The sequence below is a fragment of the Symsagittifera roscoffensis genome, chromosome 9, assembly GCF_963678635.1.
Source record: "Symsagittifera roscoffensis chromosome 9, txSymRosc1.1, whole genome shotgun sequence".
Classification (NCBI taxonomy): Eukaryota; Metazoa; Xenacoelomorpha; order Acoela; family Convolutidae; genus Symsagittifera; species Symsagittifera roscoffensis.
The window spans coordinates 47,768,499-47,792,844 of record NC_087070.1 but is presented as its reverse complement, the minus strand read 5'-3'; the positions used below and the strand labels follow the sequence as shown (position 1 = coordinate 47,792,844).

The following is a 24,346-nucleotide window of genomic DNA, read 5'->3' as shown; positions in this document are numbered from 1 at the left end:
TGACCAAAAACATATCAAAAAGCTAGATAAATGTTCAGACAAACAATTCATCAACCCAATCACCATAACGGTCAAAAAAGACTAAAAAATCAAATTTGTTATATGCCGAACTCATGTCGTTAAAAAGTTGGGAGGAAATCCCTCAGGACAATTTTATTGTTTTGGCGATATCAGAAGCATTCGAAATCCGAAACTCAATAAACATACAAGATTTGTCATAGTCCTGCAGAAAAAGTGCGACAAGATAAATAAATAATTTTTTTGCAGAAAACAATTGAGTAAATGGCTTTTTGTGTGAAAAAAATATTTTCATGGACGTGAAAAATCATTTGAGGAGGCACTAAGCACAGTGGTAAGGCGTTCACTTTGAAATCGTCCGATTGTGTATCCGATCCCATGCCATGGCAATGATAGTGTGTGAGGACAAGCTCTCACTTGACCTCCAGCTTCAGGTCTACCACAACCTGACCAAACTTGGCTGCAATAGTGGTACCACGTAAAAGTTCTAGACGCAAAAAAAAACGGCCTTGAGTCGCAAAAAATAGCTTCGCTCTGCAAAAATAACACTGTCTGGAATGTGTGGAGATAATACAAATGGACTATCCTTGACATGACTGCTAAGGCCTACTGATAGCTCCTCTGTGATTCATAGCGTATTGTAGCAAAAAAGACCAAATAAAAAGACCAAAATATCGATAAATTTCTATGATTTCTTTGCATATTTTGAGTTCCATATTGACTTTTTTCTTGATTCACAAAATTGATTTTTCAGACAGTTAAACTGATCCAAAATTTTCAAGAAAGTTCGATTTTAATCGATTTAAAATCCATTTAAGTTCGTAAAATGTACATTGTTAATCAATTTGGATCGATTTTAAATCAATTTAAAAAGGATTTAAGTGCGATTCGGATAGATTTAAGTGAGTTTTGGATGAATTTTAGTGAGTCGGAAAATCCATCCGAATCGATATAATTGATTTTTAAGACAGTTAAATTGATCCAAATTTTTCAAAAAGATCTATTTAAAACGATTTTAAATCCATTTATGTTCGTAAAATGTACATTGTTAATCGATTAATTTAAATCAATCCGAAACCATTTTTGTCAGTTCGGATGCTTATATATGCAAATATCCGAGAAAATAATTCTTAGTATTTGTTTTTGTTTTCACGTTCAGTTTTCAGCGTGTCGATGAAGTTGTAGTTGAACAACACATACCCATCATCCCCGCTTGGAGTACATTTACTCTTTATACCCTTTTCATCCCCTTGAGAGACTAAATAGAGGGAAGTGGCCTCTTTTAGTCTATGGAAGGGTACTCCTGGCCATGCGTGATGTGTGGCGTGGTATGGCATGCACCATGCCAGGCGGACATAGAGCCATAGAGTGGACATGTTTCGGGTGTTGTCGAAGATGCGGGAGCTGTCTGCGGCACAGCCCTGATGCTCCGCCAGCAGGTAGAATCTACAAATGGAGGCATGACTCATGGATGACAAAAAATGAATGTTTTCTGAGTTACAATGCAACTTAAATTGTAAAATTGAACCAAGTGAACATCCAACCCACATATGTACCAAATAAAAATCCATCGCACTCCGCGATTCAATTTCAGTCAAAACTACTCAGAGCTGCTTGTTGGGAATCAAACATGATTAACTGATGAAACCCCAGTGGGAGTGGCGGATCTTAAGTTGAACCTAAAACTACCTAAGGATGACCCATAAAAGGACGTGAAATAAAAAACCAACACAATTCAGTTGATGTTCATGATTTTCACTGCCAACATCGTTATTACGCTCCTTTCAGAGTACATTGAAAAAAACTCTCAAGTAGCAAAAAAAACTTTATAATGTCAGTTGACACTATAATGAGTTTATGCTTAGGAGAACAATGTTTTGATTGAGACCCACAAAATTGAACTTGATTGTGTAATTTCGGAAACAATGTCCTTTTGGATGAGAGTCGTTTTCGACCAAAGTATATTGCAGTGAAGATGTTGGCGGAAATCAGACTTAATCTTATAGAATAATTAAGAATTTAAAATGATCCAATATTTTTGTTTTGTTTTTGCCAGCCCCGCACAACAGAAAAAAAAACTGATTACTCGGTAAAGAATAGTTTTTGGCTGGACAAATTTTATCAAACAACTTTCCCCTAAGTATCAACAAGTTTTTCTTGTTTTAATACTCGTCAAAAATAAGCAAAGTTACCTTGAAACGTTGCATTTTTTACCTTAGATGAGGTTGTCCTACAAACGAGGGAAGCAGCCAATAGTAAAAGAGCAACGATCCAATTGGAGGTTTTAGACAGCCAATCAAAACAAGAGCGGAATAAATCAGAACATACTTTCTTGCTTCCATTGTGCAACGACTTTGGCTTAGATCACTTTTGAAATAGTATTCTATATCATTGGGCTCGTTGTAGTAAACTCCGAAAAAATGGCGGAAAAGAGTTGCAAATCGGTCGATCCAAAAAGGAATTCCAGATAGGTAGACAAAGTACTTGAAAGAGTTGTTTATATCCATGTCAATCAATGAATTGAACAATTCCGGATCCTTTCATTAACATCACCCTTAAGAGTCATCATTGCTTGAGGGTGAGGCAACATTACCCAGCCCAGAAAAATAATCAAAAAAATTGCATGTAGTTCTTAAGCAGGGGCACAACAGCGGTTCGCCGTGATGAGCTGTACAGCTCGTATGTTGGTCCTATCCCTCGTGGATAAATGATCTTAATCATATTGACATTTTGGTGCTCGATTTAATATATTTAATATTTAATATATTCTCTTTACACTTGAGAAGTGTTGGGGCTTTTGTCTGGGTATATTCGATTGTAGGGATTCGGAAGTGGAACATTTCACGTTTGGGTTACAAAGAATCATAAAATTTTAAAAAATCAAGTAGTGATCAAGAAACGAGGAAGCGGTAATATATGGCTGTTTGTGTGTGAGGGGAGGGGGGGGGGGGGGGTCAACGGGGACTTTTGTTGTTTATTTATTGGCTTTTCCTTGTTTGACTTTAAAGGGGTGATGTTTTCCTTGTTTTTGTCGCCCGTGTGTCTGTGATGAGCCCAGTGGTAATAGTAGTAGTGAGTCGGAGGTCGAAAGCTCAGAAAGCCAAACAAGTTCTGGAACATTCTAGAAAGTTGTGTACTCCGGAACGCAGTGCCATGTACGTTCTCGTGCAACCCCATGAACAAGAAGGACAGTAGAAAGCCATGAATGAGGAGAGCCATAGTCCATAGAATGGAGTGTTCGTTCAGTATCCTGATAATGCAAACAGTTTTGAGACCTAAGTCAACAAGGCTTTTACCATTTACATCAAAACCCAACCTGAAAACTAAAAAACTGAATTAGAAAGAATTTTTTTATACTTTGTTAGACCTCTTATATCTCTCTTTAAAATGTCAGTCGTAATGTGATCTGTAATTGAGGGCAGGGCAAAAAAATTTCAGCTAAAAAACAATACAAAAATCATTTAAAAAAGTTTAAAATAATGGTTCTCTGTAGAGAACTTTGTTCAGCAATCATGGACTTCCTGACAGGGGCCATCCAAGAACACTGCCATAAAGTCTAAGATAACAAGAGGTTTGAAAACCAGCCCTGGACACCTGCTAGGCTCCCATTCTTGTTTCGAGCAAATTTGAAATTTCAACTTAAAAAAAGTCCAGGCCTGGTTTCTGGCAAATCTATTTGAAAACCAGCCCTGGACACCTGCTAGGCTCCCATTCTTGTTTCGAGCAAATTTGAATACCTTTCTAAATTTGAAATTTCAACTTAAAAAAAGTCCAGTCCTGGTTTCTGGCAAAACTATTTGAAAACTAGCCCTGGACTCTTAGACTGATCCAACTATTTGAAAACTAGCCCTGGACTCTTAGACTGATCCAGAAAGTCCAAGGCAACTGCAGCAAGACTTTAACATGAAGTACCACTCCAACTAGACATAGAAATGCATAAGGTGTACTTGACAGAATACTCTAGTAGCGGTTTTTTCGGAATTTATTTCTGACAACAGTTTTTGGGCTCAAAATGATTGAGGCTGGTTTGCTTGTTAACAACTGGTTTAGTAATAGTTTTCTAGGAAACTTCAACAAGCAACTTTTTTTACGAGTCACCGAACAATGCGTTCTGAGAGCGGCCATAATTCTAAAGAAATCCGTCATTTTACAAAAAAATCAATGATACTTTTACTCATAAATAAACCTGATTTGACTTAAAAACATGATTTCATCTTTTCAAAACCTAAAAAATTTCAAGAAATTTGCTACTATTTGGTAGGAAAAAATTGGTCGATGATAATTTTTACTCTACTTTAATATTGTGGATAGAATATCTTTAGCTTGTTTGACAGGGTTTGGAAAAAAACGTTTATCGATTTCTTTATTGTTCCAATTTTCCAAGAAGAAAGTTTGGAATATTTATGTTTTGGGTGGTTCTCTGTAGTTCAATTTTCGACTTAGTAATTAAAATATTTTGGACAATTTTTTTAAACCATTTCAAAGATATTGTTTTTCTGAGCTCAACTTCGAATAGATATTTCACCTTTGATCAGTTTTCGTAAAATTAAGGGGGTATGAAAAATGCTAATTTGAACAATTTGGGATATATAATGCTCAATACAGTGCTGATTTTAATAGACATTTTTGCGATACAACATAAAAACCACCAAGCTCAAAACAAACTGAAAAAACTGAACAAAAAAAAACTTAAAAAAAAATCAAATTGTTGTCTGGCATCATGTTCTCATTTTTGCATAACACGTCCGAAAACACAATCCCAATCCACGGCAATTAATGAAAATTTACACTTAATAAAAAAGCGGTAACTGAGCCGAAAAAACTGAAATAAGTTCATGCGCCCCTGAAAAGACTCCGAGTTAGGTCAAAAGCTCATAAAATATCAGCAGAAATCATTCAAGCCGAATATAGTTTTTAAGCGAAACAAAAACAAAAACAGTAAAAAATACGAAGTCAAAGCAAGTAAAATAAAAAATGCAGAATTAATCAAAACACACTTAAATCAATTAAAATCAAATTTGCGTTAAAAAACCAATTCTACAACGTAGCCATTAAACCGACAAAACATAACTAGACAAACTATAGGCCGAGATTTTTGGAAATGAATATTCTTCCAGGCGTATTCTTCGCCTCCAGTCTAAGTGCCGTACACGGATTAAAATTTAAATTCATTTTGAACTAAAATAGAACTAATTCTAGTAATCTGATAAAAATTTGTTACCCAAAAAAGTCTATATTCCGATTAAATAATGCTTGCTAATCTCAAGCACAACTATCCGGACAAAACAAGAAAATACAGAAATTCAAATGCGTTATTATCAAATAACGTTTAGATTCGACAAAAATGAGGAGGAGAAAATATGCTTATAAATCACCAGAATTAATAAAGTGCATTTTGAAATTTTACCGCAAAAATTATGGTTTTACCACAAAAATTTTACAACATAATTTTAATCACAAAAATAGGTATTTATGGTTTATCTTAGTAATCAAGAATTCCGCTAAAAACACTAAGTTAAACAATAATTTAGTTGAATTCAGTGGTTCAAGCCGCATTTGATATGTATTTAAAATCTCCAGATGTAAGGACAAAACTTTTAAAGTTTATTTTCAAGCAAAAAGTTTTTATTAGTAAATATGAACTTCTAAAAATATCAAGCAAAACTATTTTCTCTTATACATATTTTTGAAGATTTTATCCTTCTGAAGTTTTGTTTCGCTGCTTAAAAGATTTTTTGACATGATGTTCATATCAATTAACGTTGTAGTTTTAGCGTAATTTTTGATTAACAAAAAAAACGACCCAATTTTTTTAAATTTAAGTTGCAAGTTTTGCAAAATTAGGTCACCAAGTTAGTTTTGTTCTCATAGCTCTCAAACCGATAAATTTAAAAAAAACTAAAAAATACTCTATTTTCAACTATTTCGTCAATTTTTCAAGCCAAAAAACCTATAAAGTTCTCGTTTGAAACCTTAAAGTGCAGTCAGAACATTTATTGCTGCGCCCTGATATACGAACAGTTTTATCGCATTTTAAACGAAAAAAAGTTCAGCGATGTTTGTTTTGTCAGAACAGCTTATTACTTTCAAAATTGCTTCCAGATTATTGAATGTTGTATGGACAGTCTGACTTCTTAAACTTTTCTTGTCTGAGGCTTTTTATTCCTCAAAAAATTCTAAATTGGTTTCAAAAACAAAACTTTTTTAATGATTTTCAAACTTGATGCGAATTCTTGCAATGAAAGCATGTAAATTTTATGATGAAAATAAAACAGCAGTTGTATAACTTTTGACACTAGTTTTAAACAAGTCATGTTTAGTTCTTTTCACTCACCTCATTGACGTTCCTGAAACAAAACATAAGGTTGTCGTGAGTTTTAAGATAAGGGTTCAGGCGGACTAATATAACATAAAACATGCATCATAATCTCTGTTTTATTGTTCCGACTTTCGAAAAAAGTGACAAAATGTTTGTGCTCGGGTGGATTTTTTTTCTCGAGACAAATTTCGACTTTTTATATAGCGATGTTTGAAAAAAAAATCAATATCCTTCCAGAAGTACTGTTGCTCTGAGCTCAATCCTAAAAAAAAATATTTTACCTGTAATTTTTTTGTAAAATTATGGCGGTTTTTCCCAATTTAGCCAATTATGGCGGCTTCTAATCAGACTTGGAAATAGTTTCAAATGGAATAAAGACCCGCTTATTGGTCTGCTTTAAACTTTGATATATGCAAATATCCTTTTGTCCTGAAGCGTGTCTTTTTGATGCCTTTGTGAATGCCATATATTCTTGGTTTTATCGGTAACCTTGTGCAACTGAATTGGTATAAAAACGGAGCTCCCATACAAATAAGATTTTCTAGGTGCTAAAAATCACTGTTTGTATGTGCTCAAATGAACTTAAAATTGTTTTCAGATGCCAAAGAGAGCAATTTTAAGTCAATTAACTTCGTTCAAAATCAGTGGCTAAAAAAGATATTAACAACAATTTGGCAAGAACTATAGAAACGTGGGTACGCATGTTGGGTACTCAGTAATTGTTAGGTAATCAGTAATTGTTAGGTATTCAGTAAAAAATCCTTTCAAAAAAAAGCGCTGAATATAAATAAAAAACACAGAAACCAGACCAGGAAAATGAGAAAGATAAATAATTGCAGAAAAAACTATAGTTAGTCATTTTTAAAGCATATGCTTCTTTTGTAACTAAAAGCAAACTCCCCCCCCCCCTTTGAAAAAGGGGGGTTAAGGAAAACCGAATAACCGGAAATGACGAGAGCTGAGAAGTGAAGCGCCACCTGTTTCGCCCCCTCCCAATCACTTTTGGACACGTAAAACAGTTTGATGACGTCACTCCTCATAATCTTCTGCAGATTGACAGCCGCATCTTCAGGCTCAGGCTGATGAAGCTCCTCAGTCAACATTTATGGAGGAGAATATTATTACAATAGGCACTTGTAAATGAGTGTTGATTGAACAAAAAAAGTTGTCTTCGGTCGGTTTATATTATGTTTTTTTTTATTCACAATAACCCCTGAAAAAATTGTTAAGTTATTAAATTTTCTGTATTCTTTGTGTAAATTTTAAATATTCTTTGTTATTAAATTTTAAATGGACATAATTTAGCCACCAATCAAAATATGTGTAACTAATATAAGTTAAATTTCATCATTTAGTAGGACTCTAATTGGCAAAGTTGAGTTTCGAAGGGTGAACAAATCTGATTGTCTTAAGTATATCCGCAATTTTTAAAATGTTTTAACGCCAATTCAACGTCAAGTTCAGGAGAGTAGAAGAAAAAACAAAAAAAAAACGAGCATTTCAACTTTATCCACGTCTCTTCCCCTCCCCTTTCCCCCGCCCTCTCCTGGTTCATCGTGGAGCGTGTAATTTGGCTCTATGAAACTCAACCATTCAAACACAAACAATCAAACTTCTACACTTAGCTTAAAGTAATTTTTTAGACCAAAAAGTAAATGAGGAAGGCCAAATTAAGTCGGTGGGTTTGAAAGAGAGAAGCAAGGGGGGTTAGGAAGGAGGGGGGGGGGGGGTTGGTCAACTTAAAATGAGCTTGATTTGCTTGAATGAGTTTTATAAAAAAAACTGTTATAAATCTATAGTAAGCCTCAAATGGGTGGGAAGTATTTTGGATTAAAAAGACACCTAAACAAAACCACTTATCTTCTCTTGATTGGCCATCAGAAAATTTTTTTGATAATAATAATAAAAAGAGCGACTAATAAAATATAAGAATTGCAATCTGAAAAACAATAATGTCAAGTTTTGATATATTCTGAAATCAATGAAAATAATTCAGAGTTACAATAATCAGTTTGCGTTAAGCTTTGCTATCTCCAGATCCTGATAAACTGCATATTTCTAAGATCAAATGAAAGTTCAAAGGTGAATAGATAAGATTAATTGATCAAATTAAGTACTATGTTATTTGGTCACTAGTTTGAAAGGCTGAACGCAATTTTAATTATTACCATTTAAATTGCTCATTTTAATTTCTGGCCCCGTCAAATCCTTTTTTAACCTAACATATTTCAGGGGCAGTAATTAGTACAAAAATGCTCGTATCAAGCAGCGCCTTGAATGTCCTGAATGCGTTTTATGTTCTATGAAGTAGTTTCAATTCAAACAATTGATGAAACTTTCAAAAAAATGAACAAAAAAATTCAAAAAACGATTTTTTTGTTGTTTTTTTAAGTCATCCCCCTATGTAATGTATAAATGAATATGTTTTGCATATGTCCAAAAATAAAATAGACCAAAAAACAAGCCTCTATCTAATTTGGAAAAACTTCTAAGACGGATTTTTTTATCTTCGCTTACACTTTAATAGCAAGAAATATATCGTGCGTTAATTGTCCCGAATTATGAAATTTTTGAAATTTTTTCAAAAAATATGAGCTCAAGTTAACAGTACCTTTCGAATGATATATAAAAAACATTTTGTCAAAAATTGCTAGTTAAAAAATCGAAATTTGTCTAGAGAAAAAAAACACACCCGCACCCAAGTTTAGGCAAGTAATCGATAATAGTGGATTATTATGTCATTTTTTTGACAATTGAAATTAATTATAATGACCAAATTAGGTGTTTAAAGAATATATAATCGATTTTCAACGTGATATTTTCCTGTAGATCATAACTTCTTCTAATCAACTGTACTGCAATTAATTATAGTTCATATAGAAAAACTTACTAAATCAATTATAATCGAGTATGATTTTTAAAAAAAATCATACTTTGTTAAAAACTATGACACAAAAAGTATTTTTATATCATATGCTTAAAATATTTAGAAATCGAAATCTGTCTAGAGAAAAACCAGCCACATCACAATTTAGGCTTAAGTAATCGATTATAATGAAACCTTATGTCACTTTTTTGAAAATCATAATTGATTATATGTATTGTTATGACATGTTTAAAGTGTTTGTAATCGATTATGATGTTGATATTTTCCTTATAATTTCTTCTAATCCACTGTAATTGATTATAGATCAAATAGAAAAACTCATCAAGTCGATAATAATCTTACTCTTTTTGTTAAAAAAAATTTGCCACACAAAAGTTATATACTTATTATATCCTATGAGTTATTAATTTTCTGTCAAGAACAAACCTCCAAAAAGAGATGTCTTGTTCTTTTTGCTTTCTCTGAACGCAAAGGCTTACCACAAAACAAAAATTTGATAAAGATCTTTTCAAACTAGTTGAAAGACTCCCGCGTTAGGTGAAAAATAATTTTTCCAAAGAAATCATGAAACTTAAACACTGTGCTGATTCGTAAGCTAAAACCACCCTAACTACGGCTATCAATGAGACTTTATTCAGCATAAGAACTACGGTTGGTTCGTTTGTGGGCTGAACATTGTCCGAAGCCTATTTTGATCGAAAGCCAATATCAGCTCTGCAAGTAGATGTTCTCTGCGTGCGAATTTTCATCAGGAATACATACTCCCAGGTAATGAAACACGACAGCAGGTAAAATTAGAAGCTTCGTCATGGAAAACTCAGCAAGGGGCCCAGAAGGCACCAGTGGTCGGAGCGCAAGCCAAAGGTTAAACAATTTTTTGTAGAAAAAAGCCAGATTAAAATCGAAATCTCATTTTAATGTACTAAAAATGTGGTTAGAGAATCGGATTATACAGTAACGCTAGATGCAAGAGAAGTAAATTTTAAATCATAAAAACCGATAAGGTCATGTTCGAATGTTAAATTAACAGAAAAACCCAGAAAACGAACGCAAGAAGACTCCACGAAACAGTAACAAATTACAAAACAGACTCACGCAGGGAACTAGCGTTGCAATCAAAGGCAGAAGATGCAAAAAATGCGACGCCAACGGTTCTACATTTTAAATCCTCGGGAAAATTAGGTAACCCGACTCAATTGGACAGCTCATCAGATGAAATCCAGGCAATCAAAAACCCAGTGGCGAATCAGCCGGCTGTTACAACCTTACAGCGCTTTCTAATCGCACCGACTCCTGGAAGTGAAACCCAGGGCGGAGGAGATTGTCCCGTCAACATCAAGTTCGGAAAAGGGAGTCGCCTATAGCTTGAAGGTTATACAGAACGACATTATTGAGAAACTAAACGTTTTGTGGCCTGAAGAGTAGTCTTCCCCACAACAAACGCAATTGATGGCCCCGAGCACAAGTCAATTGGTACAAACGCCTTGAATATGCCAATCAGCGCACAATACTTGACAATTAAAAGACCGGAGACCTCCTGGGATAACAACTTAACTATGAACTAGCCGATAAAATCAAATATTTTAGGATAATTTTGATGCCTAAAAAAACAAGCTGCCGACACCCGCATCTCAAACAAACCCGTATTTTGTGAACGGTCCCCATAGGGACGCTAATGGAGGAAAAGGTGGTTAAACAGAGAAAAATTTTCCGAGACCTATAAAACGTAATAAATACTCCGATTTTGAATTATGGGATTTTGAGTTATTTCAACGCGACGCATCACTGGTAGGGGAAGCCTCGGGAACATTGAAAGTTATGCGGACCTGATATATAAAGATGTGACTGGCCAATTCTCCTGGGCAGACGCCACTGACTCTGACGTTGAAGTATCAGCAAATAGCATGACAGTGTAGTAAAAAAATTCTTGAAGATTTGAATAATCTAATTTGAGGAGGGAAAGACTTCAGTGTTAAGCCAAGAACTCACAATCAAATTTTAGCGTTAAGTCAATCAATGTCTTTTCTAAGACCACAAAATGCAATCCGTGGGCAGTGTTAACAGCTCTAGGATATAGAGCAGTGAATTGATCAAATCTTTAATTATTTTAAAGTTTTAGTATTGGATTGTTGAAAAGCCAGTGTGGTTAAGACTATTGGTGTTATTACCTGTATACTAATATTACGATCATTGTTCCGATTTTCGAAGAAAACGGAATATTTATGCTCGGTGTTTTTTTTGTTTAGTCAATTTTCGCCGATCGAACTAACAGTTTTCAGCAAACATTTTTATACACCATTGAAGATATCAACTTCCTGAGTTCAAATTTAGAAAGTATTTTTTTTGTAAAGCTTTGGGGGTTTAAACATTGCCAAATTGGTCATTTTCTGTACTAAATTATGCACACTTTGAAGATATTCTTCATAATGTTAAGAGTCTAATGCGAATTATTTATGCGTGGTGAATTATCCCGCTCAACAAAATAGTTCCAAGTGAGTTGAGGCTAGCTAATTGGTCGTATTAATTTCGCATGACTCAAAATTTTACACTTTGATATTGTCCAAAAAGTAGGTTTTCAATATTTTCTTTTCTCAAAAACTATATGATACAAACTCAGGGCTCTTTTTCCTTTTCCCCCACCTGCAAAATTTTTAGTCATTTTTCTGTTCAAATTGTCGGATTGTTACAAAACTTGGCATACGGACTGATTAGGACATGACAAACATTTTTGGTCTTCATAATAAACCTTGTAAAACTACGCGTTACACCATAAAACCGATGCTTATGTGAGGTGGGGGGAAACGAAAAAGAGCCAAAAATAGGTTCAGTCTGAGCATTCGTGGCGCTGCCCTGATATACGAGCAGTCTTGTTGTACCCACTTTCGATACAAACTTGCCAAATCTACTCTTTTGTACTTTATATGGCGTGTGGTGGGAATATTTCGTCAAAAAAATTCAAATGTTAGGAAAAAAAATATTTTTATTTTATTACAATTAATTTTCTTATGATACTACTGCTCCATAAACCTTGAAAGTCAGTCGAAACATTCAGGGCTTCGCCCTGATACGAGCAGTCTTGTTATGTTTTGTACTCACGTACATCAAGATCGTCAATTTTAATATTGGCCGTGTGCTACGTTTAAAGATGTATTCATAAGCTGCTGAAAACTTAATGCTCCGACTTTCGTAACGAAGTCAACGGAATATTTGCGCTCGGGGTGGGTTTTATTTCGTTAGACAAATTTTGACTTTTAAACTAGCCATTTTGACGGAATTTTTCATATCATTCGAGAGGTTTTGATGTCCTGAGCTTAAATTTGAAACGATATTTCACCTGGGATCACTTTTGTAAAGTTGTGTGGGTTCAAGTTTGCTTTTTTTCGCCAAAAAATCTAAAATTAAAAAAAAAATCAATTTTTATTACAATTAGTTTTTTCATGTTATTACTGCTCCATAGACATCAAAATTCAGTCGGAACATTCAAGACTTCACCCTGATACGAGCAGTTTTGTTGAATTTAATAAGTTAATCTTCAACTTTGATATACGGAGTTAACACGATGTTGCATGTGCATACTTCTACATCTTTTAAACACAAAACACACGTGTTCTATATGTTTCCGAGCCATATTTGAAAAACTTTCAACCAATTTGGAACGATGTCTCAAGACGCATTAACTCTCCGCCGCTTACGCGTTAATAGCGCGAATTATATCTCGCGTTAGTTGTCCCAAATTGGCTGAAATGGCAATCTTTAAACCCCCGTAACTTTACGAAAAAAGATCACAGGTAAAATATCTTGTGAAATTTGAGCTCAGGACAACAATAGGTTTCGAATGTTACAAAAAAAAATTCCGTCAAAAATGGCTAGTTAAAAAGTCGAAACTTGAGTAAAGAAAAAACCCCACCCCGAGCACAAATATTCCGTTACTTTCGTATTGAAAGTCGGAGTAATAAAGAAGAAAAAGTTGCGTGTTATGTTTAAAAAAATTTCAAATGAGTGTGTTTTGTTCGCTTTTTTTTACATGTGTTTCCCTACCAATTAAGCAAGAGCTTACATTTCATCTCGAACATTGTAAACATCTTATCATTGCGCGTCTCGATTTATTCACAATGTTCTTGATGTAATAGCTGTTGCTTGTCCACTACACATTGAAACAGTAAACATTTTTTTTTCTCAGTGCAGCAGTGAATTTAATGGACTCGACAACGAATCCTCCTGAATTCGACCCCCTGACCACCCAAAGGTCCCCCATTTGGCACTATTTTTGCAGCATCATTTTTCTGCTGACTGGTTAAAATTTTTCAAAGGACGCATTTGGCGCTAACAATACTATTTTTATAGTAAATAGTGGACCTTCCAAAAAATGCCTAAAAATGGTGTCCTAATACGAAACATTTATACTAACTGAAAATGATAACTGAAACATATAACAAAATTTGTTGGTTTTTATCTCTGAGTGCGTTGCATGGCTGGAACTGAATAAATTAGTACGGCTCTAATTTTTTCATCGTTTTTACCACACTTTCATCAACAAAAAGACAAACTAGCAAAGTATGTCGTTTTTTATAATATATATTTTTTCGTGTTAAGTAAATTCCAGCTCTCGTTGCAGTGAAATTAACCTGTTGGGCAGCTTTTCGTCTAAAAATTGAGAACTCCCGTTGAATAGCTCAGTGGTTCAACCACTTAATTGGGGAGGAGTTTTCTCTTCGGGTTTGTTTTAGTTTTCTTTCATACAAAATCATTTACCACATACAGTCATCTGTTTAAGTAGAGTGATACGTATTGATAAGCTTTTAGTCGTGATTCTAGCATTAAAAATCCAAAAAGTTTTTTTGTGTCAAAGTTTTTTTAATGTCAGTCTGTTTTTGAGCAAATGAAGCGAGCGAGCAGCTTTGAAATATGGCAAAATTAAGTTCTACTCCAGTATAAAAATAGTTTTCAAAGCTTCTTTTATCCTCTTTTTGGCCAAAAATTCAAAAAATGTTTTAAGCTGTTAATTTTATTATTGCAGTCGGAGTTTTCGGAGGTACTAACACAAAAACCGGCTAGCCTTTGTTTATCACTACCTGTTCTACTGTTATTTGCGACGATGCAGGTCCTAATCGATGACCGGGTTTTTCCCGACTTCCTATTTTCAGCATCATTTTTCTGATGTAAAGAGTATAGTCTTACAAGGTGAGTTAAACAAAACAAAGGTTCTTTTTCCTTACCCCAAAGGAAAAAGAGCCAAAACAAAAAGTGTTTTGGACAACCTTTATAGTCCTTATCTCCATTTCTACATAAATACTATTAATGCTCAGAAAAAAAGATCAGAAAAAAAGCAGGTGATGACATTTGGCTTTTAAACTGTTAAAGACTCGTGATTATTGTTCCGACTTTCGATACGAAAGTAACGGAATATTTGTGCTCGGGGTGGGTTTTTTTTTCTTCAGACAAATTTCGACTTTTTGACTAGCCATTTTTGACGGAATTTTTTTATATCATTCGAAAGCTATTGTTGTCTTGAGCTCAAATTTGAAAAGATATTTCACCTGTGATCATTTTTCGTAAAGCTGTGGGGGTTTAAAGATTGCCATTGATATATTTCGCGCTATAACGCGTAAGCGGAGATTTAATCCGTCTTAAAATCGTTCCAAATTGGTTGAAAGAAGCTTATTTGCCATGATTGATTTGTTACAAGGAGCTAAATCTATCTTTTTGTACTTTGTATGGCCTGTGGCGGGATGATTTTCATAAAAAATTTCAAATTTTAGAAAAAAACTTTTTCATTTTATTTCACTACATTTAATTTTTTGATGTTATTACTGCTCCAAAAAGCCTTAAAAGGCAGTCGGAACATTCAGGGCTTCGTCCTGATACGAGCAGTCTTGTTTAATTTATTATGTAATTTTTTGCAGAAAAAAAAAACAAAATAAAAGCATGAATTGGATTTGTTGTCATTTTGTTCACGTATATGAATTTCATTCCATTCCGAATCCTTCCGTTTCTTCGACCGCAAAGAGAAGCTTCATCTTCAGCAGTTCATAGCTCTCGTAAGCTGGCAAATCTAGTCTGTTAAAAAGCAATTTATATCTATTAAACCTGTTTAAACACATTTGCAAGAAATTTTGGATGAATTGGGCAATCCGTCTCATTATATCGCGTTTAGGGGGGGGGGGGGGGGGAGGGAGAATGTTTAAATTACCATAGCTTTATCCCCATATAGAATTATCTGCCTCCTTTCCCTCTCACCTAATTTTTATTAACTTTTGCTTATTTATTTATTAGTTATGCTTAGTACATTTTATGAGCTACTGTTGAAATTTATTAACAACCACACTGGTTCCATTTCCTCGAAATTGGTGAAAGAAAAACTAATGGAGGGGAAAATCAAATTTTTCACCTATTGAAACATGTGTGTGATTTGGGCAGACTGTTCTGGTTATCCCCCATCCTCTCAATGCAGAACTTGTGAGGAAATGTGTTTCCCATTAAGTCTTTGAATCCCCCGAGTGGAATACGACAAGTTCCTAGACACAAAACGTGAACCAAGTTCAAGCTGAAAAAATTATATTACCATGCAAAAAAAAAGGGGAATAGTGTTTTATGAAATTGATGTGCTCAGTCTAAATTGAAACCATAAATACCAAAATTTAGAATTTTTTGAATCTTGTTAAAGTTCCCTGTATTTCCCGTATATGGTATCGTGTGGCAAATATTCTCCCCAATACCCTTCCGTCAAGCACTTACAAAGACTCATTCAACCTGATATCAAATTTCCTTTTTTGCAATCAAGGGAAGGTATAACCAGGTCTAAATATTTTTTCGGCCATCGCCATTATAAGATCTGGCTATATGGCAGAAAAGTTGTGCTTATATTGCAGATAATTGAGAATATATGTCATTCTTAGACCCAGTTTTTGATAAATTATGGACAAAAAAATATGTTTGGATCAATCTCAAAATGCAGTTAGCATCGAAATTATCTGAACAATTTCATTTTCTCTTGAATGTGCCACACCTGTGACAAACTGGAGAAGACGAATTCGCTCGTCATTGTTCATCTCATAGACGAAGTCCCAAAACCAGATGATCTGTTTGTCTGCGCTTAATTTCCATCTCTCTTTTCACTACCTTTTTATTCAATACAAACAAACCAACATTAGTGATTATCCGGGTGAAGGTTGGGCCCGAATATCTAACAATTGATGAGTTGGAATCAGCGGACAACAACCCGTCAAAAAGATGAATAAAACGCCGCTGAAAACTTAAAATGAAATGACTGAAAACTTCCCAATTTTCAGCTTTTTGCCCATTAATAGATACCACTCCGGCCTATTAAAAAAATCAAGTTTTCATGGAAAACGCGCAAATCTTAAAAACTACTTTTACCACCAATTTTTTTGCCAATTATCTTTTCGGCCTATATACTTTTTTTGCCAATTATCTTTTCGGCCTATATACTTTTTTTGCCAATTATCTTTTCGGCCTATAGAAGAGTTCCTGTAAATTGATCCAAGGATTGAGAAGAAAATTTTGGTGTCGTGCAGCCTATGAATTTGATGAAATGATCAGAAAGCAGAAAGACAAAAACCTGGAGCAAGTTTTTGAGCCGGATAACATTCTATCGGAAAGCCGGAAATCGCAGCAACATCAAAATTTTCCAAACTCTGTAACCCCATTTGAATTTAAATATTTGGAAATAATAAATAACTTTTTACAGTAATAACAATCATAATTTGTTTCCTGGCTGATATGTTTTTATTTTGCACTCAATCTGAAAAAAATAAATTCTATAAAAAAATTGTTTAAAACTATTGCGCTCAATTCTATAAAACAAACTAATATGTGTATTTTTTTTGGTAAACACTCACAACAAGAATAGATGAGCATCTCAAATGGTTTGAAAAATTGAGATCACAATATCAACTTGTTTCGGTATAAATTGTTGTATGATAAATTGGCGCAAACTAGCCAAAACAACCGGTGATTGTCCTTGAGACAAATTGCTCTTTTTGACTGTCAGCCTTAATCAAGGCTGAACCGAATTAGACTCTTTTCCAGTTCACCCCTTTAAGTTGCTGATTTTTTTGTCATTAATTTTTGCACCAAGTTTTAAATTGATACAATTCCAACAATACATAATTGGCGAACTAACAAAAAAATTCATTCAAACCCTACACCGGAAACGCGTAATATTATATCGAAATTACCAAAAATGCCTGAAAAAATTTGAAGAAAAATTTTTATCGAGCTGTATAATTTGCACAAAACAAAAACAATTGAAAGAAGGAACTTGGCTAGAAGGCACCCATCTCAGCTATCAACAGGTTAAACTTTTCTTTTACTGCTGGTCCGAAAAATATACTTCGATCAAATTTTGAGAAAAGGACTTCGGAATTGGCCATATTGGAATATTTTGTTGTTTTGTTCCAGAAGTTTGTGCCAAGTTTTTACTTGAGAATCCAAAAAAATTTGGTGGAAAGGCAAAACCATCGAAATTGATGAGAGTTGTTTTGTAAAAAGAAAGTACTCTGGGGCAGAGCGATTAGAGAACAATGGGTGTTTGGAGGTATCTGCAGGAAAACTGGAGATTGTTTCTTGTATGCGGTAGAGAATCGGACAAAAGATTTGCTAATGCTTATCATAAAAAGTAGGATTGTTGCAGGCAGCAAACTTAATGCGGATGAGTGGAAATCCTACAATGATATAGAAAAAAGTGGTTTTGAGCATCAAATTGTGAAACACTTTGAACATTTTGTGGGTCCAACAACAAGTCCTTAGACAAACCGAGTCGAAGGGATGTGGAACATAGCAAAACTTGGAAACAAAAAGCGCTGGGAAACTAAAAGAACTTTATAAGATTCATATCTCTGTGAATTTATGTGGCGAAAAACCAAAAAAGCAGACAAAAAAGAATTGTTTGATGAAATAAAGGATGACATCAGTACTCTTAATTCGCCAATTTAAAGTTTTCATTTTTTAAAAAGGGGACTGGAAAAAAGCCCCGAATTAGAACCAAAAAACAGTTAAAAAAATGGTCAAATAGGATTAGAGCTCTTTTTTTAGTAGGTTAATACCTTGCCCCGTGGTGGACTCGAACCTACGCTAGAATGATTAACTTAGTTTTGGTACTTTTAGAAAAGTCCGCTTGGCTATCCTTCCTTGTTTAGTTCTATATGCATTTATACTCTAGCTTGCATTTGGGTTGCAACATTTATTTATCTTGCAAAAACCGCATTCGAACGTATTAGAACATTAACTTAAGTCATGGTCACGAGATCTTTTCAAACGTATTTGAGCGGAAAATTATGTCAAGTACCTATGATTACCATCTTCAAACTCTTGAAACCAAGTTATGGAGCAATTTAAAGTTTTATAAAAGAATTATATCTTATAAGAACGAAATCTAAATTTCACAAAACTCTTGCATCGGACAATCAAGAAATGAAAATATAAAAAAACAAAAACTCTTATGAATCTTACAGGCAGCTTAACTCATTTCGAGTTACTCTGTACTGCGGTTCGGATTGCAATGTTTGGGGAGAATCTGGTAAGATTTTTAAAACATTTTACATTCCGTAGAGCAGTTCAGAAGGAATCAAAATCTTTCAATTTTTTTGTAAGAATATTCTGTTTTGTTTTTCTCTCAACCTTGTAGAAAATTTACAGAGGTTGTAAAATTTGTGTGTTTTGAGCTCTATTATCTGAACTGGCAATTTTTGTCTGTATCGATATTCAGTAAGGATGAGATTAATTCAGTAAGGATCAGTGGTAGAAAAAAAAACTCTGTGTTTTTTTATAGAATTTTTTTTCAAACTTTTTGCCGTATCCACCCAATTTAAAATCTGAGCAGAAAAATGTTAAGTAAACTAGAGCTTTAAATTCTACTGCAATCCTTATATATTTTTTTAGCAGTCTCTGATATGAGATTTTTCTAAGTAACCCGCATTGACAAAATGACTTTGATTTGATTTAAACCAATATAACATTAATGTTTATCTTTCCAAATCGAATAGGCGTGAACACATTAGGAACTGAAGTGAACTTCAAATTGATTGAAATCAACATAGCATGCATTTTTGTGAACAAAAAATTTCAGATTATTAGAGATAAAATTCATCCCAATCTCACCGAAATTAATTTCGATCGGTTCTGAGGGCTGCAAAAATAATTTATGTGGCCACAAGCAACATTGTGACCAAAATTGTGTGTCACGAAGAGTCTCCGTCAGCTCTACAGAGATCTATAGGCAATCAAGGAGAGTTTTTTACCGCATACAATTAATTTAACTGGCATCCCTCTAAGATTTTGCAATCCTCATATTCACGTGGCGGTGAAAACAAAAAATGAAAATTTAGAAGGAAAATAATTCAAGATCAATATTTTAAATGCAATTTTATAGAACCAATCAGCAAAAAACTGATACACTCAGTTTTGGACAATTTTTCCGCAGCAAAAATTTTGCGTTTTGGTAAATCGTGAAGTTTTTTTTGAAATCCTTTATCAGCAAAAAAAATCATTCACAATATTTATAAATGTTTTTTCTTTTCATTCAATTTTTTAGAACCAAAGTACCCGAATTGACGTCCATAAAAAAATGCTTATCATACAATTTCATATATGGCGACTATGGAAAAAATGCTTGTCATACAATACATGAAAATTTGTATGACAAGATTTCGCACCAAATATTATACCTTATTTGATTCTTACACAATCTGTACAATTACTTACGATAGTTCTTACAAAATTCTTACAAAAACTTTCACTCTACTAAGACCCGACCTATGATCGGTTTTAGCAAAATCTGGGGAAAAAAGAGAAAACCATCAAAAGTCAAAAAGAAAAAAAGGAAAAAAGAAAAATGTTATGAACAAACAATTGTGAAAAGAGAGATTATGTAGGTGGCTATTGAGCGAGGTTTTGCCTGTGGGCTCGTATGTCCTGTACTCCGTGTTCTCTCTCCAGTCCTCTAAGTCTATTTCCTGCACCCCACACAGCATCACCTCCAGTTCCCGCTCGTCGAAATACTTCAGCCATCCCAACGAAATAACCTCCTCGAATCCTGCAAATCATTACACTCCATTCTAGATTTTTGGAACAAGGCTTAAACGGTTCGAGCGTATTTTTATGCTCGAAATTTTACACTATCGCTTTTCTAAATATTATGCTCGAATCGTATGTAGAAATGAGCGATTCATTACTTACGTTAATCTGTAGATTTTTCTGTATATAATCGATTTTTATCCATTTTTGTCACTGCCGGCCATTATTTAAAAATACGTGTTTATCGCTGTTTACCCTTTAATGTGAATATTTTTTGTTATCTGAGATGAAAAGAGTGGAGTGGCCTGAAGTTACAATCCTGGACATAAATTTCAATTCTAGCGCATAATATAAATTTTTGCTTGAGGGCAAATAAACGTAGAAAATTACAGAATTGGCCCATGATTTTGAAAAAAAAACAGCCTAAAGAAATTACACAAGAGTTTTTACAAGAATCTTAAAACTGAGTTTTTAGAAGAGTTTTTAATATTTTTGAAAAACACAGGGAGCAACCAACCATCAAAGAAATTTTTGGATCACTTGAATTTGCTAGATTTGACCAAGACTTGAGATCACTAAATTTTGTCTTCTGGTCCAGCCATTTGAAGGGGGACCTACATAATGATTATTGAACGGGAAAAGTTTGTCATTTAACGGTTTAAGCAGTTCGACTTATAAATCTGATTCCGTCACAAAGTTCACAAAAACGTAAGCTGGTGATTTTTTCTAGGGCGGATTCTACTGTCAAATGCCAGAGCTCCCAATATAAATGACAATAATTTTGGCTACTTTTGGGTGAAAATCATCCAAATTTTCACGACCTGTTAGGAAAGCAGCAGCCTGAGCCGTCACGCCTCTGTTAACTCTAGCTTCAACCAACAGCTGAATGTATTCATCCTTGTTAATTTCGGTGACCTCGATTTCTACTAAGTGAAGGCTAGTTTCCAGCTTCCGACCCCTCACAAAACGGCAATTTATCACAGCTTTAATAATAATTTTGAAGCGTCCTATTTTTCTTCTCAGTAGTTATGACTTGCTTATAAAAATCACGGTTTTTTGTCAATAAAAACTACATTACCCCTTTCTAAGTAAGCTCTCAGTCCAAAAAACCTTAAAAAAATCAGAGTTTTCTTGAGGTTGTTTAATTTTTTGATTATAGACTGGGAAAAAATATAATGGAACGTTTATTTAGTCTTCATACGCAAACATTGCAAAAATAGTGGTGGTTTTGCCTTTAAATAGATGTTTGGTTAATGCCGGGAGGAGGAATGGGGGGGGGGGGTGTAAAGCTCAAAACAGCGGCTGGTTAGCTGGAAAAGAGCCCTGCTCCCCCGTCCTTCAATTCCACTTCATGAACTTGACCGAACTCTGAGAAAGAGTGAACAAAGTGCAAGTGCATGTCTTCCAGCTCGTCCAAATCCATCTCACTGATGAAAAGAACTGAATTGTAGAATTCGGGGTCAACTGACTCGAGGTCATGCAGGGTCAAAGGTCGCTTGAGAATCCTATTAGAATCTTTTTGGCTTTTCTTGATATCGCTATTAGCTAAGTTTATCGCAGCAATTATGGTTTAATCAAATTTGTTACTTTTTTTCTGCTTCATGTTGTTCTGGTTAACAGCTTAATAAATTAGGAATCTTGGTTTGAGAAACTTTTTTGTGGAATTTTTTTTAGAACGAGAAGTATATTTTATTGAGAGTTCGAGGGCTTTCAGCGAATGATGATGCTGATTTCCTCAATTAAAATCAGACATATTTATCCGTTGAGTGGATATGATTGTATATCATAGAACCTGAGAACTTAGTAACAACCAACCAATAAAAGAATTCAGTTGTGGACCGAAAAGACCCCTTTTGTAGAACGGCATCGTGAAACTGCAGTCTATGAATTTGTAGTTGAACAGGGCCAAGCCAACGACCCTCCCGACGAACTTAAAACACCTCAAATGAAGTGGGTTCATGTAGGACAGGGGGCTAATTCTGAGCAGGTATGTCTGTGTGTTGGCATACTCGAATAGACAGTACAGGGGGTTGAGTAGGTCACGTGACAGAAGGAGGAACCACTCACGTGACAGTCCGCCGTAGTCTCTTGCCTCATCGTCATTACATTAACCATACAAACTGCCATACAAACTACTAATTTGGAACAAAAAATAACCCCCCCCCCCCAGTTAAAACATAAAAAAAGAAAAACAAGAGAAAGTTCAAATTTTGTTTAAGCGATGTGGTAAACAGATGGTTTTTGAGATCATGTTATGCTGAAAGCCCAAGTCTATTCAAAATTAATATCTTTTTAATTACCAAGCTCGAAAAATTAATAAAATAGAAATCAGAAAAAGCTTCATAATTATTGTATGATTGAATAGTGTTTGATAGATGACTCATAATAGTCTACTCGCCTCCTCGTCCTCAAAAAACACCTTCAGCCCCTTCCTCAGCTCACTTCTCTCCTTCTTCATCAGCTGGTCGAATGAGTCATCAAACACACTCTGTCTTCCCAACTTCAACTCCAATTTGCCAACTGCGCAGTTCTAGTAATACACTACGGAGGCTATTCTCAGGGCAAATCTAGGATTTTCTCGAGGGGGTGGGGGTCTTTCAAATAATTTGTTGACCATTTTTTACTCAGCAAAATTGATTTTCTGAGTTCTTTCAAAACACTATAATATATCTATTTAGCAATAATTATCTTCGCTACAGGCAAAATCTTGAAATAAAAACAGTCAAAAAAACGCTTTGTTGTTCACTTTTTGGAACACTTTGACCAAAAATCTCGTTTTTAATCGCGCGGTCCCAACTCAAAATTAGTATATATATATTGTAGCTTTTTAACATTTATAGGGTCGGTCAGCAAAGAATAGATATGTCGTAAAGTATTACCAAAGGAGTAGCGAGAATGTTGAATCACTGAAGAAAAGGCAGTTTCAAGAACGGGAAGAATTTTCGACCAACCAAAACTGTTTAAACAGTCCAAAACAGTCCAAAATTTCGGATACTGAATTAAGCCCATCTGGCATAAAAAAAACTCTTTATGCATGACAAAAAAAATGGAAGTTTTTAATGTGCCCTTTGCCATTATAGTCTCAATTAGACTAAATATAGACTCCATTCCTAAACAATCCTCAACCCCCCCCCCACTTACCCAAAAAGAGGGAACTAGTAAAAGAGATCCTTTTGTTTTTATATGATAGGCTGTAACGAGTAGCTATACTTTATAAAAACTTTTTTGAGGTAGATTGCTTTTGATATAACTGGCAATGAGTTCACCTGGTAGCACATGCACTGGAACTCGTACAGTTTCCAGCTGAAGTTCTTCAGATGTCGCAAGTGAGGCATCTCTTTGTCGCCAGTCACTGCAATGGCCAAATGGTAAGATTGAAAGTATTCAAGCTGACATACACTATTCTAACACTTAGCGCGATAAAAATCAAGCTGAGCCTCGAACCACCGACCTTCCGACTGAGAGGTGAAAATTTTAACCTATCATTTTACTACCGCACCCCACTGCTACTGCATAGATATAGAACAGTTATGCACCCCAAGACGGTCCTACCACGCGTAAGTGCAGCTTAATCATTGTATCAATTATATCTAATTTGTTAGCTTGAATTATATATAATTTTGCCTGTAGATATTCCGGTTCTGGGGTCATAGAAGGTCGTGACCTGTGACTTCTCATGGGCAAAGTATGCCCCTATTGAACACACTCTGAGTCTCCAACCAGGGGGGAGCGGTTTGCCCCCCGACATCCTTGGGTCTTCCCAACTGGTGGTATGATCCATGTGATTTACGAAGAACGGCCTGTCTATGATCGGATCAATCTCATCTCAATCCAATTGTTACGTCTTGTTTTACATCGACAAAAAATTAACTACTTTTAATAAAAATCATTTCTTCAATTCAATTTTACACACAGGGGCAAAGCAGAGTTTCGGAGTACTTGAGATGCAACACAACCATAGCATTGTGAGCTAGTGGATAAATATTGAGACCGAAGCCACAGAGTTTGAAAAAATTGAAAAAACTTGAATAAACTATGCCTACAAAAAATTCACTCATTTGTTTCAAATTATGCTTAATTTCAGGAAA

General features: G+C 34.7%; 2 protein-coding genes across 2 annotated transcripts; both read right to left on the bottom strand.

Moving 5' to 3' along the window:
- Nucleotides 1-2,708: 2,708 nt before the first annotated feature.
- On the bottom strand, nucleotides 2,709-7,864 carry LOC134854868 (uncharacterized). Its single transcript, XM_063871227.1, has 4 exons — nucleotides 7,281-7,864; nucleotides 6,353-6,365; nucleotides 3,020-3,268; nucleotides 2,709-2,730 (listed from the first exon to the last, which is right to left on the bottom strand). Exons 1-4 carry the CDS (start codon nucleotides 7,438-7,440, stop codon nucleotides 2,709-2,711), a joined length of 444 nt encoding a protein of 147 aa, XP_063727297.1. The 5' UTR covers nucleotides 7,441-7,864.
- Nucleotides 7,865-15,190: 7,326 nt separating this feature from the next.
- LOC134854867 (NEDD4-like E3 ubiquitin-protein ligase WWP1) lies at nucleotides 15,191-24,006 on the bottom strand. Its single transcript, XM_063871226.1, has 10 exons — nucleotides 23,883-24,006; nucleotides 23,525-23,610; nucleotides 22,657-22,788; nucleotides 22,107-22,350; nucleotides 21,575-21,773; nucleotides 21,080-21,174; nucleotides 20,140-20,277; nucleotides 16,231-16,311; nucleotides 15,613-15,739; nucleotides 15,191-15,281 (listed from the first exon to the last, which is right to left on the bottom strand). Exons 1-10 carry the CDS (start codon nucleotides 24,004-24,006, stop codon nucleotides 15,191-15,193), a joined length of 1,317 nt encoding a protein of 438 aa, XP_063727296.1.
- Nucleotides 24,007-24,346: the final 340 nt, after the last annotated feature.

Excerpts from the sequence above, each read along its gene's own strand:
- LOC134854868 (XM_063871227.1), bottom strand. The coding sequence starts at position 7,440 with ATGTTGACTGAGGAGCTTCATCAGCCTGAGCCTGAAGATGCGGCTGTC. Across the intron at positions 2,731-3,019 it reads GAAAACATCACCCCTTTAAA|ATCATTTATCCACGAGGGAT; the intron begins GTCAAACAAGGA and ends AATATGATTAAG.
- LOC134854867 (XM_063871226.1), bottom strand. The coding sequence starts at position 24,006 with ATGTCGGGGGGCAAACCGCTCCCCCCTGGTTGGAGACTCAGAGTGTGT. Across the intron at positions 22,789-23,524 it reads TCCAGTGCATGTGCTACCAG|AACTGCGCAGTTGGCAAATT; the intron begins GTGAACTCATTG and ends GTGTATTACTAG. Across the intron at positions 22,351-22,656 it reads TGTTTTTTGAGGACGAGGAG|GCAAGAGACTACGGCGGACT; the intron begins GCGAGTAGACTA and ends AATGACGATGAG.